At 43.4% G+C, this 17,957-nt stretch overlaps 1 protein-coding gene across 2 annotated transcripts in view; it reads left to right on the top strand.

Moving 5' to 3' along the window:
• Nucleotides 1-2,665: 2,665 nt before the first annotated feature.
• LOC122611828 (hemicentin-1) overlaps nucleotides 2,666-17,957 on the top strand; it is a 33,319-nt gene continuing 18,027 nt past the window's right edge. Inside the window, exons 1-3 of one of the 2 annotated variants that reach the window (XM_043785167.1) lie at nucleotides 2,666-2,802; nucleotides 9,255-9,821; nucleotides 16,143-16,217. In XM_043785167.1, the coding sequence (XP_043641102.1) occupies nucleotides 9,533-9,821; nucleotides 16,143-16,217 (364 nt within the window). In that variant the 5' untranslated portion in view covers nucleotides 2,666-2,802; nucleotides 9,255-9,532. Of the gene's footprint in view, nucleotides 2,803-6,651; nucleotides 6,827-9,254; nucleotides 9,822-16,142; nucleotides 16,218-17,957 lie in introns of those variants that run through there. The other variant, XM_043785168.1, reaches the window with a different exon arrangement.

Below are 17,957 nucleotides of genomic sequence, written 5' to 3'. Positions count from 1 at the left end.
TGGCCTTATTAAGTTGGCGCCTCCATGCCACTGTCATCAGCCGGGAAAGTTTTTCGCATACCTTCGATGGTCTGGATCCTTTCTATACGTGGTATTTAGCACGGTTGCTTTATATAAAATAATGTGAGGAAACAATCAAAATCAGAATCTCACGATCTATTGTCTTGATGCATTTCTGCACTATCATTTATCATAAAGTTAAATATTCTGTGTAGTTCAATTGCAAATATCCGAATCACTTCCATAGAAAAAGCCAGTAGTCATTCTGCTCTGATTGGGTCAATTGAGTAGGGTAATTTCTGATCGACTCCCGTCGAAAGCTTTCCTATTTATTTTCACTCGCTCCAGTTTTTTGGCGTCGTCATCGTTGCAACTTCATTGTCAAAGTTGGCAAAGAGTCTTCCAGGGAAAGTTGGAGTGGAAAACTGCAAAGAAATGCACAAAAAGTGCGCTGTGCAAATACGGAGAACGAGAGTGGCGAAAAGCGATGCAGCGGCCTGCCAGTTGGGCGCTAATTATATGTAAATAGCTGGAACGAAACCGCCGCTCGAGGTGCCAGATAATTGGCCCCCATACAACTGCCAAGTATAGTTTACAGCCGAAGTGATCAGGGGAAACCGTCTTTGGAGAAAAAATGCTAAAATTGTCAAGGCGTGACGGAATTCAAGTGCCGACTTCATTACGCTGAAATTGTTGGCAGGCCCCCCCGGAAGAATTAGAGAAATTTAAATGTGCCAGCTCTAAATGCCAAGCATTCTGACCGAGTTACCTAACTTGTTACTTAACTTGTCCTAAGCTGTTAGCTAAATTTACGGAAACTCAAATGGAACCTAATGCAATAGCAATTAGCTCAAATGCTGAATAAATTCCTCTGCATTTGGGTCATTAAAGAAGAAAAATTTCATAACACTTTTTGGTGTGCGTGAGAAGGCATTTGTCCCCCGGAGACAACATTCAGGACATAGAGGAGCATTACAAAATTTCCCCAAAAAATTCGTAGAAATGCCAAAATAAACGAGTGGGTTCGGTGGAAGGAGATGGCAAGGTAAGGATGTGGAGGATGCTACCCACATGAGCGACAGTAACCAACACGTACAAAACGCATAAACATTCTTGCCTAAGTGAGTTTGTACATAAATTTGGAGCAACTTGCGTTGCAGGATGCGTTACAAGGAGACGATTTTCTGTGGGTCTCAGGATCTGTTTAAAGGGACTGAAGGGGAGAGTGAGGCAGCTCTGTGAGTAGAGCTAAACTTACGCAAAAATCCATGGGAAACCAAGCGAGTTTTGAAGTTTTAGACGGTTGGCTCAGTTTCGGTATCCTAATTTATTTATGCAGCTCTTGGCAAATGCACGGATACTGAGCAAGGATATCACTCAGCAATTCATCTTGATAGCTTCAGTGCTGATTTGAAGCTATTCAGATGCAATTGTTTTATGTGTACTTGCCTTATCTTCCATTTTTAAATCGAGTAGAAAGTATTTATGAAGTGTTTTTACCTAATAGCTGAATGCAATTTCTTCTTTCTGCGTTGTACGACTGCCAATTATTTACTACCCAACTATTTAATACCAATTACCGATTACCGGTCTGCAGCTTGGAGGCTGCAATTGAAATTGTTCAACGAATCATGGCAATATCATTGACTGTTTGCATTATGCAAGCATTCCCGATCCTTTGAGGCCTGATGGCATTTCCCGAGCACCTACACACACACACACACGCCGGAAAAGAAGCAACTTTAGTAGCATATTTCACGGCGCTGCGTCCGAAGAGAAAGCGCACCAAAGAGCGCCACTCGCCGAAGAGAGAGAGAGAGAGAGAGAGAGCTGGTGTAAAAGAGAGCACAGCGCACATTACTGACCTACATTAAGTAAAAATTTATTTATGCCGGCTGCCAAATTGGTTCCCCAAAGCATTGGCAGGTCCCACTGCCCCCTGGCCCCTGGCTTTATGACTATGACGGATATGATTGTTGGTTGGAGTTCTCCATTCCACTTCCCTCCTAGTACTTGCTACTATTACTGCCTTTGTGGTTGTTGGCTTAAATAATAATGGCTTGTAATTTGCATAAATAATGTTTGATTTTTGCATTGATGAGAGCAGAGTGTGTGGCGCGCGTGTGTGTGTGTTTGGGGAATTTTAAATGATTGAAAGCTCGGTCATCATTGGGGAATGCCGGGAGTACCGGGAGTGCCGGGCACGGAATTTTTGCATTTAAATCGATAAATTAGTGGGAAGAGCTCGGAAAATCAGTCCGCCAGGATGTGAGTCGTTTGGTCTATTTGAAAGTTTTCATTGTAGGTTTAAGCCCACCAAACAGGGCTAATAGTTTGCTGTTTGCTGCTACGAGTGCCGCCGACTTTGTTGCCCCAACAATGGTTTCTTATCCTCCTGCCACAGCACTGTTAACCAGCTCTGCTGCTAACAGCGCTCTGCCTCTGTTGCTCTCTAACAGAACCTGGTTCTCTTTGCCTTCGAGACTTCGGCTCGCTTCGGCAAGTTCACGAGTGCGTGCCGAACGCCACGAACTGCGAGACGAAGCGCGCTCGGCAGTCGGCGCTCGTGACGAATGGCGGCGATTATCGCCCTTCGAGGACTTTGTGTAATCAGTGCGTCCTGCTAAGCAAATTAGTTTAGTATGGTTTTAGTGCGCAACGCTGACGGTCGCGCCAGTTCGCAGCTCTTAACACGTTGGTGCCGAAAGTCGACGCGCTCGCGTTTCGTCCCTCGCTTGAATTCGATTCCGCGAGACGGCAGTGCATGCGATATCATCGGAGGACAATAGCTCAGCACTGGACGTAAGCGGAAGCAATGGAATAGAATAGAATTAAATAAATAAATAAATAAGTGCAAGACACAACCGGAGACGCTGGCTGCCAACTTCAATTTGGTACTTCATTTTTCACAGCCCGCTTAACGCAAATTGTGCCGGTCCTGGCTCCTTGCTGGGTGGTACTAAGGTCCTGGCTGCTTACCCGTGCATCCTCCTCTTTCCCTCCCCTCCCCTGCTGATTGCATTCTTGGCGGCAAGTCGAGCGTGGCTCATTAAATGGCTGGCGAATGGGAAAAATGGTAGATGAGTGCGAGACCGACTTGCGGAAAAACAATCACAGCATTCCTCTCGGCTGGTAGAGCCTGCAAACGGCATTTATAGAAGGGCCCCTAGCGGCGCTCTGAAATTGTGGTATTTTATTCGCAATTTCACTTTGACTGTCACGCCAATTGAATTAATTCCACCGAGGAATTTAGGATTTAATTTGACATTTAATTATTGCAATTAAAAGTGGCCCGCAAAGCGCAAAACGCAGCATCAACAAAAAGTATCGTTTCAGAACAGGATTATGATCAAACCGAATGAAATGGTATTATGAAATTTTGTTTGAAAAAAAATAAACTACTTTTGAAAGTGGTTGACAACATAAAGCGGTGTCACATTACAACCGCGGTTTGCTATAATATGCGTATTAAATCTAAAAAAAGGAATAAAAGCTTGTAAATTGATAGAAGGAAATATTAAACAATTTATGCAGGGACAGCGAAATAATTATTGTATGCAATAACACAAGTACACCACAAGGTGTTGCAATTTATGTTGAAAGGATACAATTATGTATATAAAAATATCCTTCCCGTTATCAACAGGAGCAACAAAAACCACAAAAACCGGTTACACTCAACATTTGTTTATTTCTATATTGCTATTATTATTATTACTTCCTTTTACTTTAAAAGTTTTGATTAAGAAGTTTAAGCCAATGCAGTCTAGTAGAGCGATATTCCTAATTAAACAATGAAGTAGCGTAAAGTACATGAGGATATGAAACACAATATAAATTTTGTATAGCTAGCTAAAACCATTCAAATGCTTTAAACCAAAATGATGTGCTTAACAAGTTAAGTTCGCTGCAACATAATGTGTTAAGCAATGTTTATCCTTTATTATATGCATTTACTACTTTCGTACGTACAACCATTTTTGAGAAAAGTTTGCGAAACGCCGAATACTTGGTATCAGCAAACTTTTTGATAACTTTACTTCACTTGTAGCCCGAAAGCAGTTTGAACGCATCTAAAGAGCAGGACGAACACCATCCAAGGACGAGCTTTAACTAAATTATTGGGAGCCCACGTCAAGTGTCAGACTTTTGGAGGGGAAATGGAATAACAGTTTGGCTTTGTTGTGACTACAAATTTGTGGGGCGCTGCTCGTCAGCGCTAATGAATAGGTGGGGGAGTTTTGTGCAAAATTATCAAATAAAACGGGTAGCCGACCGCACAATTACACCCAATATTTTGGCACACGCACCCAAAACGGATGCCGTATAAACAACATGAACATGAACATGAAATTTAGCTGCTGGCAGCACATACACATACATACATGCCCGTAGATGCACAGCTCGTTGTGGATTGCCGTCCAATAAGCGACATAAAATATGCGAGTACTCACACACACTAGCGCACGCGAACGAACACTAGCACATGCACTCGCGGATGCGGATGCGGATAAAGCGCTCGCTGCGAGTGCGGGAAATATTTTATGCACTTTATGCGGCCTGGACGCCGCTTGCTGCTGGGGATCGCTAATTAGGCAATATGCACTTGATTGTGTTATAATCATTAAAACCGGAAATGCATGGCCAACCCACAAAACACAAACGAGCGCAAACGCTCGGCCACTCGCACACACACATATGTACATACGAGTATGGGTGAATGCTGTCAGGTAGCTGGAATAGTTTCACAAACTACTTTCGGGCAGGGCCAAAAAGAGTTGCACCAAAGTTTTGAATTTCCATCACAAGAGCAAATGGGGATGTAGCACCCTGGCCAATATTGTTAGTATCCCATTTCACTCTGATTAATTATTTGGTGAACAATAATTAAGTCTTTGCGTCGGCAGCGCAGCTCGTGCGCCCACAAAATGACGGAAAGTCACATCGATGGCGCGGCGGAAACGGAAGTGCGGGAAAGCAAACACGTGTCGGGAAAATGTCTGCTGCAAGTTGCAACAATGTGTGCTCGCTCGTATATATATGCCAATGCACTTCCGCACACCAACACGCCCACACACCCGCACACCCGCACAGCAGGCGCCCGTGTTGCATATGTAAAGCGGCTTGTAAGCTGGCCAATTTTTTATGCATTTATGCATTTTCCCCCGCTGCAGCTGCAACCCCGCGCCCCCGTCCTCGCCCGCTGCCCGTTTTTTATTAAAGTTGCCCGTTAAGAAAAGCCCAGGAACCGCAGCAACAAACAGGAAGGCCCACTGTGCGAGCTGCATCGCACGTCCAAACGCCTTTTTGTAGGTTAATCAAATGCAAGACGGGGAAAATGCACAAGCTGGCTGCATGGCAGTGGAAAATGCTGCTTGTGGCTAGTTAGTGTGAGCGGGCGTTGGAGCAAACATTTTGCCATCTTTTTGTGCACGCATTTCGCATGGCTTGCTATATTAAAAGAATTTTCCCATCCGAGGAGAGGACAAGGCGTGGAAAAACAAGCAAGCATCATGGCAACTGACAGCCAAGATGGACGGCGCTGTGATTTGATTTTTATTCCGAGCGATGCACAACAGCAGCTGGCAGTCAGTGGACAGATGAATTATGGCAAATGATGTAAACGCTCCCAGTTACCAGTTCCCAGTTCCCAGTGGATGTGGCTCTAATTAAACAGCGGGCCAAGAAGCACTCATAATGTGCGTTTATACAAGCACTCATTTTCGCCTTTTACAATAGATAAATGGCCCTTCTCTTTTCCACAAAAGTTTCCTACACTTGATGGCTGCCCAAAAGCAGGATGCTATATATTTCTTGTACATGCATATTTACTGGCTCTCAAGCAACTTAATGTTTCCGCAGTGAATAGCAATAAGTCTGCATTACAGGATGTCCAAGTAGCGGCGCTTCCGAAAGATAAATATTCCAATTCATCCGCAATCCGAGCAAGTTTTGATTGGGAAAAAACGCTACCAAAGATTAAGCTCAATTTAATACATTTTCTGCACATTACCAGCGACAGTCACCAAGCTGAAAAAGAAAAGAATGAAAAGCACCAGATACCCACCATTTCAGGTGACATAAACAAGCCCTTTATTTGGCATTCCTGCTGCAGTTTTTGACACGCGAAAGTAGCAAAACGCTTTCAAAAAGAGAATGTCAAATAAAAAACGGAAAGAATGCGGATAAGAGGAAAATTCACAAAGAAAGAAAATCGAGGAAAATATGGATGCAGACGGAACTGAGCGAAAAACTAGTTTTGGGTATATGTATATTAAGCACGAAAAACTGTCACTCGGGGTGCTCTCGACTATTGGGTACCTACTTTCTTGGTAGTTTATTATGAGAATAGTTACTTATTATTTCATAATTATACTTCTTACATGTAGCTTAATATTTATCATGACTGAAATGGATTTTCCGGTCTCAGTGGTGGCTAACTTTCATTTAATGGGTATGCTTAAGTATACATTGCAAAAATGTAAAGTGAGCTCCTTTCTGCATACCTTTTATACCCTTTGCGCCATATACCCCACTCCTTACGATTGGTGGGTACCAAAATGCAGAGTCCAAAGGGAGATATCATTTGTTATTTCATTTCCGAAGCAGGACAGCGGAAAAGCCCGGGACAGCAGGAATGCCGTGGATTAGCAACTGTCATTGACAGTTGGAAATCATAGACGCCATTTGGCTGGCTGCAAATTGCTGGCCGCATTTCTTTGTTTGTCATTTAACGATTGACAGCTGGCGATAAACAGAACGAAACAAAACGAGACGGTTCGAAGACCTGGCCAAAACAAAGGCAGCCAAATGGGAACAGTGGAAGGTAAGGCGACTGCCAGCCATCAAATGGAAATGTTAATGACGCACCTCATCGAGAAGGTGTCAATTGCCTTGACTTTATACTTGCCCAAAATTGCCAAGTTTGCGCCCATTGGCTTACCTATTTGGCATACCTTTTTTCTCTGCCCGGCTATTTATCATTATGTCGTTGGTGGACTTGGCCGGGTCGAAATGCCTTTGGGAGCGGCAGATGGGTCTCCGGTTCCCAGAGCTGCTTATCAAAGATAACTGACCGATGAACGGAACAATGGCGATGGTGAGAACCGACTTGAGGGAATTCAGTTGGGATTCTGCTACGATGGCTCAAAATATAACTTATATTATGATTAGCACAGTCACTATTAATGCGGTCTATTAAAGCGAGAATTGAATTTTGAATAGAGTGTAGGAGATATTGTTATCACATATATGAATGTAGTGGAACTATTTAATGCATATGCACATTAGTGTTATGCAGTGTGGCTTGCAACAGAAACTGGATAACTTGAGTTCTCTATGAACCACTCCCAGCTTTTCCATGGCTATTCATGGCCCACAAATGTCAGGTGACCTGTCCTGCTGTCATATCTAGTTAACCCCTTCATGTTCGGGGATTCGGTGGTCGGGCTGCATGTCGACCATTTAAGCCAATTTATTAAAGAAGACGTCATTTGTCACATTTCGTTCAGGTTTTCACCACTCTCCGGTTATCTCTTTTATTAGCTCTGCTCAATCTACGCTTTTACCCTTTTTCACTGCTTTTTGGCTTATTGTGACCGCTATCTTTATGATTTTCCAGCGAACATAAGGCACAGCCAATCCTGCCAAACAATGCCATAAATGGCCAAAAGCCACACAAAGGTGACAAAAGTCCGGCGAAAGAATAATACCAACAGAATTCAGCCGGACAATATATTTTTATTAATTTCCAGCTGGTCAGCTGATTATGATTCACCCAAATGGCCAGCTGACAAGGATGATCAACGGTGGCAGCATTGAGGTGATAATAATAATAATAACGAAAATGGCAGACCCTTTTGCGACCCATCGATAAAACGAAAGGACGAGTACCGACGTGAAAATCGTGCCCAGGAATCTGACCGCAATTAGTTGATTGCCAGCACTCAATTTCTTCAAAGATGGAGAGTGCTTTCAGTTTCATAAGCTAGAAAACACCCAACTCCCAACACCCAACTCCCTCTTAGTATCTGTCTTTGGCCATCTCTGGCACTTACTATGTGCCACACTCGACGGGAAATTAAACTTGTCCAAAAGTTTAAATGCCTTTCTGCCGCTTTCCGTTGCGTTGCGCTCGACTTTTGTTTTCAAGTTTCTTTAGATTCCCCGTTGGCCTGGCCGTGTCCTGCCTCCTGCCTCCTGCCTTCTGCCTGCATTCAACCAAGTTTTCCCCTTTTCCTGCGTTTTCTAATAAGGCCACTCCCAGCAATTAAAGAAAGCTCTGGCCTTCGCATACACAAGTTATAAAACGATACATTTTGTGGCGGAACATCCTTGAGAAGGACCCGCAAGTGCAAGTACGCAACTGAAAAGGACTTGCGGTTGGAAAATGTTGCATTCTGATTAAGTGGTGGCAAATGAAGCATGTCAAGTTACCCATACGCCTCGTTGGCTTGCCTCAATTGAATCAACTATTTGCATCATTCAAGGGCCTCTTTGACTGCCGTGACCCTCAGTCGATATGGCAGCCAGTTAGTTTGCCAGCTAAACCAGTTAACAAAAAGTGGATTTGTACACTTTTATTATATACATAAAGTTGGATAATAAAGTGAGTTAGCTGCTGAGGGACTTTATCATTACAATAATGGCAATGGGAAAAAATTAATAATATAAAACAGAAGTAACATATTAGTTGAATACATTTAAATACGAGATTGTTATTATTCCATTAAAAAATAAATCAGTTTAGAGGAAATGTGCAGTAAAAAGAAAGTCAATCTCACTTCATATATAACATATATAAAACATATATAAATATATAATATATATATCCGAATTGCAAATTTCGAGACTTTGTAGTCTAATTAAAATCTTTCACTCCGCATTTTGGTATTTTTTACTTATTCATTAATGTGCAATTTTCATAAATTAAATGAAGAAGTTTTGAAATGCCATTTCGCGAGATTTTTACCCCCTAACCCCTAACGCTGTTAACAGCTCTTTCCATGTCGGTTTGCCTAACATATAATCCTGCATATTTTATGAGGAGAATATCCATGAACTGAAATCAGCAGGGTTTAAGGGAGAGTGGGTGCGTTAATAATGAAATTATATTTAATAATAAAATGAAAACCATTACTGCAGCGCACCGACCATAATACATGCATTAAAAAATTAAAAGCATGCCAGTCATTACTGTGCTGATACATAGTTTACATAAACTGAACATTGTTTTTCTTGCTTCCCCTTTTCAGTGGCATACATCCGGCGGGAATTCAAACATCGGAACAACTGCAGTCTGCAGTAATGCATGGGAAATGTCCTTCAGCCTCTCGGCGCAGAGCTGAGCAACACGGTGGCCCTAAATATTTGACGATTGCGGAAAATCGAAAGTGAAACGGTCTTAGAAACGGCTATAGCAAGGATTCTTAAGCCAGCTGCCAAGAGCCGCTGCAATCGCAAACAGGAGGCAAACAATTACGAGGAGGACGAAAAGGACTAGCAAACGGGGAGCGGCGTTAGTAAATAAAAAATGAAAATTAAAATATTTCCGCTGACAGCGGATGCAGCGACAATTGCCGCGGCGGGGAAGCTGCAGCGGAAGCGAGAAATGCCGGAAATATCCTCCCGGCTAATTGTTGCCACTGCCACCGCCACCGCCGTCGCCTCGATTATCTGCCTCTCCCTCGCGCTGCCCGGCTGCGCCGCCCAGGAGAGCGACGAGGAGGGGGAGCTGCACCACCTGGACCAGCTGCACCACCAGCACCAGGACTTCATCATCGGCGAGTCCGAGGAGCACGATCACATCGCCCATCATCTGGGTAAGCCACTGTCATCTGTTTACTTATTGTTATATTTCATACATGTAAAGGCTAAGAAGTACAACCATTCAGTCATTATTTTAAAGTTTCAATTCTATCGTTTTTGCATGTTTTCTATTTTTGACATTTAAGCTTTGCATTTTTGTATAAAGTTGTCTGTATAATGCTAAGAAATGGTTCTCTTGTTATCGAAAACTAAAATGATTTAATATCTCTCTAACTTTTGCTTAATGGTTCAGGAATTTAGCTATTCAATTATCTTTTGTATTTTGTTTGTTCTGAAAGATTTACCTTTTGGCCAGTCAACACTGGGATAGAGCAATCGAACACAACTTTAACGTTTTTTCTTCTTTTTTTTTGATTTAGCCGGTTGAGTGCCGGTCGCAATGTCAACTTTGACGCCCTTTGCCAAGTGGTAACAAAAAGTTTTGAGTGGCTTAAACTCGGCGCCCTCGCCAAAGCTATCTGGATGTTATTTCAAGTGAATTATGGGACTGGCAGTCTGGTCGGGCCCAAAAAACAGCTTGGCTCATTGAGCACATATTGGGGGTAGTGACGATAGACGCTGCAGGGGGTATGGAGTTCCAGGAGCACGTGCTTGGTTAGCTATAGTGGCTGCTTAAGTTGTCATTGTCCGCCCAGAGTCCACAGCATAATTAAGGGCACACATGGCGTATGCGTATTCTGGCTTACTCCTGACCCGACACGCGCCCTCCTTCCCCCCAACCCCCTGGCCACTGCCTCCAGGCTCACAGCCCACACACACACACAAGTGACCACTTAAGTTTTCTTTGTCTGTGGCCTGTGGGCAGCAAGTCGAGTCCTGCGCCTTCGCATCCCGAGTCCTGCCGCTCCTTCCGCTCCTTCCGCTGGGGCGGCTCAACAAGTGGACAAACGTTGACATTGCACACAATGTTCAACCTCTGAAAATATATTCTCTTCCTCCGCAAATGTGTGTGTGCTTGCGATTGTGCCAGTGTCTACTTATGACAAAAAGTGATTGACATTGTGATTGATGGCACTTCGGGTCGTCGGTTTCTGGGTTTACGACTTGACATGATGCCCAACTATTCCACAGTGTGACCCATGAATTTTACGAAAAGGGGTTTTGGATGAAATGGGGTTTCCTACGCTGTTGGATATTTGCATTCGGGCTCAAAAGTGGCTTATAGTTCTAAATATTTGTTTGTGAAATGAATTCGGAGAGTCTTTATGATCTTCATTGAATTCTAAAGTCTGTGCGCCTTGACAACTTGTGGAATACCATAACAGATATTTGATCAAATGCCTTATTAATTTGAAGCTTATTTAAATAACTTAGGAATTTATCTCTAATAAACCTAAAAAGAGATAACAAAAACCGCTTGAATCAAGATTTTAAATCAATTAAAAGCACGCTGTTATCCACGTTAAATGCACTAGTATGTACTGCAGTGAGTACCAACTATGACGACTCGGGTTGTTATTTTGCTGGTTGAGCTCGGTGACAATAACCTCCAATTAGCTCTGCAACTCGGGGCCAAGTTGCGCTTTAGTCGAATTTAATTTGCGTATTTTCGTATGGTTTTCCCAAATCGTTTACCCCAGCCATTTTCACCATTTCCATTTGACTGTTTTCACTCGTTACGGGGTACGTTACGGGAGGCGGGGTATATTCTAGTCCTTGGCTAACTTGTAACAAGTCTGCATCATCAATAAGAAGTTTGTATATCTGATAAATGTGGAAACACAGTGAGCTTCAAATCGTTTTCAGAAAAGATACATTCCTCTTAAGTCAAAAGTTTGTTTTAAAAAACACTGTTACTGTAGAGACAAGCAAGCTACGTAATAGGTATCATGAAGTCGAGGCACTCCCACTTGTATTCAGCAATTGCTGCTGATGTGCCAGCGATTGTTTGACAATTTTCAACAATTCCCATGGACTGCAAAAATTTGCCGCCCTCCGCGCGGTGTGTCTTCTATGTCAATTCCCTTTTATTCGCGCCCATTTTCCGGTTGTCTATGTCCGTGTGTGTGTTTGTGTTTGTGTTGGTGCTCGTTTTTGTGCGTGTTGGCTTTTTTCACACGCTTTCGCGCTGCACCTAAAAGTATGCACGACTTTTTCGCGCTGGCTGCTGCAAGTCCTGGCAGTCAAGCGTATGAGCTGCCGCGTGGAGTGGTAATCAAAAGGGGATGGTGGGTGTGGTGGGTGGAGCTCGGCTGGGGCTGAACAATCACGGGGGCTGTTGGCCTTTGAGGCTCTGTTGTCGTTTATTTGCCTTGGTTCTTGTAATTTGTGTTTTATGTTGGCCCGCTGTTGTTTTTCTTTCCGTTTGCTGTTGCGCTTTTGCGCTGCTGCCTCCAGGCGAATACCTGTTAAAACTTCTATTTTTGTATCCGCTGCCCGTTTGAAGATGCCCCTCCACCCACCTGGTCGCCTTCAAATGCTCAGTCAAATGAAATTCACTGACTGTTGATTTTGGACATCAAAAATGCCGCTCAGCTCAATTAGGTTGCGCAAAAGTTGCCCAAAAAAGAACACATAAACATAACAAAAATCGCTAGTGAGTACAGAGTGAGTCCATGCTTCATTTTCGGACTGCTAATTTGAAAGACTTCGCCGTTCTTGGAACTTCATCGCCAACGTTGGCCAAGGAAATTGCAAGAAATTTGCAGCAGAGAAGGATCAGGCAGCTGGCTCACGTCCGCTGCTGTGATGTGCTGCCAAAGTTGGCTTAGAAACTTGGCCAGCGAGAGATTGATGACCAGAATGGTCGTGAAGGTGTTGCGCTCGGATAAGACGCATCTGGATCGTCAGCTCTCCTCCGCCCACTGAGCCGTGTAAATGCGGCTAATTGGAATCATTAGCCGGGCCAAGGCAAACACGGGCAAACACTTGGGAATCATAGACAAATTTGCGCAAATTTCGGCCAGTTGTTGACACCACCGAAAATGATAATCCGCCGCTTGTCTGGCAGGCCAATAAATCATCTGGCCCGCCGGCAGACAGTGAAAGCGAATTGGCTTAAGTGCGTTAGCAAAATCAACAGCGGCTGTCTCCGGCAGCAGGTGCTCGGCTTCTCAGGCCCTTCCATCCTCCATTCACCATCTACCATGAAGCATTTACCATTCACCATCCAGCGCAAATAGCAGATAGGCGTACGTACAGAGATTGCCCGGAATCCAAAAAGAGGGCCTAAAGCTTTCCGCGGATACTCGAGACTCGAGTTTCGAGCCTCGTTCGCGTTTTGTTGCATAATATTTGGGACTCTGGCAATATATATATTTTCATTTGTTTGCCCTTGTTTTTTTTAGTTCTGTTTTGGCTACGCCTTCGCCGTGTTTGGGCTGTTCCTGCTTCCTGTGACTGCGTGTTCCTCTTCCGGTTCCGTTCAGCGCCCCGCCCGCTCTCCTCGTATCTGCCACGTTGTCTGCCAGGAGTGCCAGGAGTGGCAGGACTGCCAGCGACAATGTTCGGATGGCAAATTTAAGGCATATTTCTTGGCGCTGGGCCGCGGGAAAAATGGCATTATAAATAAATCTACTTTGAATTAGCGCCATTTACTTTACATTTATTCTCTGCCGCCGTGCAATTTATGGCACTCAACGCACTCTTCCCTAGCCTTCTTCTCCGCATTTTTTTATTTGTTTCCTTGTTTTTTTTTTAAGGATATTTTTGCGTTTGTTGTTTCTGTCGTTTCAATTTGGCGGCGCGTGCTTTTTGGCTAATGAAGTTTTGAGGTTAGACAGCAGGAAAATGAGAGCAGCCTGGAGGTGTGCAGCTAAGTGGACATGAAAAGCGGCGCGCTTTAACATAAATTTGGGTAATATTCATATATTAAACGTGGACTTAAATCAGGGAAACAAATCCCCATTCGTTCTATTTCTACGCAATTATTCGCTCAGCTGAAAAAAAAGCATTCTTTATGTCGCATGGAGAGCTTTATTGTAAAATCTCGTTTTTAAGTATATTAAAGTGGACAGTAAGGATATATGGATTAGAATGTATTGAAATGAATTGATACTGGCTTTAAACTAGAGGGTAATATATTTTACTGCTCATTAAGGAAGCCACACACAATTTTCGCAATTAAATGTTGTTATTAAAAAGCAGTTTATGAACTACTACTTAAACCATATCAAAAACTATATCATTTGATATAGAACTTTTTAAAATGAACAAATGAGCAGGTAACAAGTTGTGTAAATGAATCCTCTTTTGGTGTATAAATAAATTCATTGTAAATCATTGTAAAAAATACTCAATAATTTGTTTCTGTCATTTAAGACACATAGTCTAGGTTACATTTTCGAAATAGCCATAAAATATTGCACCTTAGTTAATTAAATAACTCTTCTTTGTGTGAGTGCTGAGTTCAACAACCCAGATAGTTTCTCTTCTCCAAGGTTTCACCAAAAGTGGCAGACAATATTTCTCTTTGAACCCAGAATCCTTATCAAAGATTCAGCTGTTCTATTGCTTCTGACTCGAAATTGCCACAGAGTTGCTGGCATCACAAGGATCCACAGGATCCGTGACTGCTCCTTCTGCCATCATTAGGTCTCGCTGGGAATCTTTCACGGTCACGTCGTATTGCCTGCAAATCACGTCATACTAGGCACAAAAGGAGCAACAGCGCCGGACCAGAATCGGGAACTTTTTTGGGCAACTTTCGGAACACTTTCTTTCCGGTTTTTCCCTGTGCTGTGCCGTCTGCAGTGCAGGCACGTAGCAGTGCCTGGAAACATTTGTTGGCCCACTCGATGCGTTTTCCATGTCTGCACATGGAGCGCAAGCCACAAGGAGCGGGAAATTCACTGGCTTGCTCTAGAGAGAAATGAGAAGTGGCGGGCGCCTGCAAGTATGCAACACAAAACATTACAAACAGCAGCCAGACCCAGTCGCATACAAAACTTGCTAGCCAGCAGTTGATTCTTGCCCCGTCTCCCCCATATTCCCATCCAGTTTCGCAACAATTTTCCGTATATACGAACGAGAAATCGAATTTATTGCATACTATTGTGCGTTTGCGGCAACCACAAAATGTATTTGCATTGCCAGCCAGCTGCGACAGATGTGGGAAAGTCGGAAAAGTCGGAAGAGTCGGAAGAGTCGGAAGAGATGGAACAGTCGCCTCCTGCCCAGTTAGCATGTGCTATACGTTTATTAAAATGCAAACGGCTTCGGCTCGTAGATGTAGTCGCAACACGAAAATTAATTGAAAACTCAGTGCTTCTCCTCCGGTCTCCGGTTCAAACGGCACTGCCTTGGCATTCAACTCGCTCTGAATCCCCCACCACATCCCCATCCCCATCCACATCCCCATTCACATTCACATCCACGGCGAATGGGAATCCATTTGCGCTATTGACTCGTCTGTCTGCACGCAAGGAGACACGCGTTCAAGGTCTCACCGGTTATAGATGACATTATTTTATGGCGCAGCCGGAGTGGCCGGAAAATACGACACAAAAGTATGTGTGCCAAGGTGCCGGGCGTGGTGGACTGGAAATGGAAATCAATAACGAAATAGTCGTCAACTTGGGAAAATATAAATTCGCCATGCCGAAATAACACATTTCTGCAATGGGAAAACAGAGAGAGCTCTTTAATACATTTTGGCCTAAGGTGTGCGCGTTTATTTTTGTGAAATTTGTAATTTATAAATTTCATTTCGGTTTCGTAATTTGTAAATATATTGGCTTGTTAATTAACTTATCCGATTTGTATTTGCACACATTTTCCCAGGGAAAATTTCCACATTCTAAGCGCGAGCTCATAAACGTAAATCTATTTACCCATTTGCTGGCATTTGCTAAATATTTTATGACGCGTGCCGAAAATGCATTTTACCTGTTACCTGCGGGAATTGAAAACCATCCTCCACCCTCCCCCTCCACTCTCCACCAATCGATTTCCTCGGCTCCACCGATGCAGCTGCACAAAAGTCAAATTGCAACTTCATTTTGTGGCGGTGAAAATTACAAGCTGAACGCCAGCAAAGAAAGGCGTTGAAAAAGCGACCTTAAAATATTGGGAAAGTTCACGTAACGAGAAGTTTCCTGCCTTGGCATTCTGGGCGTGTTGGCTGCGGTTTTGGGGTTTTTAGCTGGCCAATTTGGTTGGAGGAGTGCGGACGGGCGGGGGGGTGGTGGGGTATCTGTTTATATTCCTTACACACTTCTCGCCGCAAATTGAATTTGCACTAAGGATAACCAAGCCAATATTAACTGCCTCTCTAAATGTACATTCCGTCTCTCGTTTCATTGCTCTTCCTCCGGATGAACTCTCGACACTTTTCATGCCATGCCGTGCTATGCACTCGGAATGAAATCTTGCAGCGGAAATGCAAAATAAGGATGAGCTACTGGAGGACATACGCGACGATACGGTCGTCAATGCGATTCCCGAGAAAGGTAAGTCACTTGCAATGCCAGCTCATCCTCCCATTGCCAATTCACACGACTTGGGTTCCCAGGTACATGGAGGGGGGTTTGCCAAAGGATTTTATGTCCTGCGACGAGGCACAGGCACATTGGCTTATAATGCATGCTTTAAGGATGCGATAGTGCACTTAAGTGCCTTATTGGATGGGAGGAATTGCATGGAGTATTTTCCGGACTGTTGCTGCCTAATGATTTCAAGGTTGAAACACATCACTTATTCAGAGGGTCAAATGGATTTTATTCGGTGCAAGTGAACTATTATTATTTTGTTTGTTGTTGCTTGTTGAATGCCATTACAAATGCATCTGAGGATTCATAAATTTAAGATTACGCAATTAAGCCGAATGTTGACTTAAGATTTGATGCAGTTCCTTTGTACGACTAGTAAGCTTTAAATTGTAATTTACTTTATATTGTGTTCTACCATTTATTTATTATTATTATTTAAAATGTGAATGCCTAGCTAACAATTGGTAGAGCACTAATCTCAGAGCTCATAATCAAATTGTCTGTCCCAAGACCTGCTGATTGATTTCCTTGTTGCGAATATTAAGAACAATTAATTGTCAGCCCGACGCGTCGGTCACATCCACCTGAGTTCGCAGGCGTGTCCTTTTTATGTCTCTTAAACTTATCCCCAGTGTCGTCACGTGCTCAGTCCTTGTCTGAATCCAGCTTCCCCTTCCCCCCTGGTTTTCTCTAAAACGGCGCCATTAAGTCAGTCGCTTTTCCCCGCGCTTTTCCGCCCGCCCGCTTTTCCACTTCTTCCACCCCCCTGGTGTCTCTGAATACGAGTTGCTTGGATGTTGTAGCAGTCTTTCGCTCGCTTTTAAATTTTATTTATTGTAAATTGTATTTGAAACGTGCTGAGGTTCAGTTTTCTCTGCAGAGAGACGGCGGACAAATGTCAAGCTTGCCCTTGGCATGGATATGGTATGGTATGGTATGGTATGTATGCAGGATATGGGATATGTGCTGTGGGATGTGGGAAAGTGAGGCAGTCTGCATGTGTGAGTGTGTGGGTATATCTCGAACAGATCTCATGCGAGTGTGTTAGTGTGTCGTGCAAGTTAATAGAGTTGTTTAGCATTTAAATAGCGCCATTTACTTGTTGTTGCCTTTTCTGCCTCTGGATGTTGCCGTTGCGCTTATTAAGTTGAAATGCCAGTCAAGTCGACTTGACTTAATAAACTTGGCTTTAAGCAGCGGAAGGAAAGTGGGAAATTGTGCCTAGTGAGCTTGAGAAAGTGCTCCATTAGGCACTGCAAACTAAGTCTAAGTAATTTATAATATCAAGCGAGGAAACTGAAATTCGAATTGCATATGATGCTCAATGCTTTCTTTGCTTTGTACCCAGCGAGCTGAAGGCTGAAATCCCATAAGCTGAGTTTTTATTCAGGACACTAAGCCTCCGAAGAACATGGCCTAAACGGCGATTTACAATTTCCTTTCATACATCATAAACATTATGCTAAGCACTCAGAGCCATGGATCCGAGGGTTCCTCTGGCATTTATCCACTTCAGATACAAAGCAAATGCCCATTAAATCCTAATTTCATATGCCCATAAATCCACTAAACAATCACACTTTCAATCCCGAACAAGAAGCGCAGAATATGTAACAAATTTCCACATATTCACACACGACCGCCTCCAAGAAAGTATGCCATAAAAGCCACCCACCCCCCACCACCCACACAAGCAGGCAT

The sequence above is a fragment of the Drosophila teissieri genome, chromosome 2L (assembly GCF_016746235.2).
Source record: "Drosophila teissieri strain GT53w chromosome 2L, Prin_Dtei_1.1, whole genome shotgun sequence".
NCBI lineage: Eukaryota > Metazoa > Arthropoda > Insecta > Diptera > Drosophilidae > Drosophila > Drosophila teissieri.
This window is presented reverse-complemented; position numbering and strand designations above follow the sequence as displayed.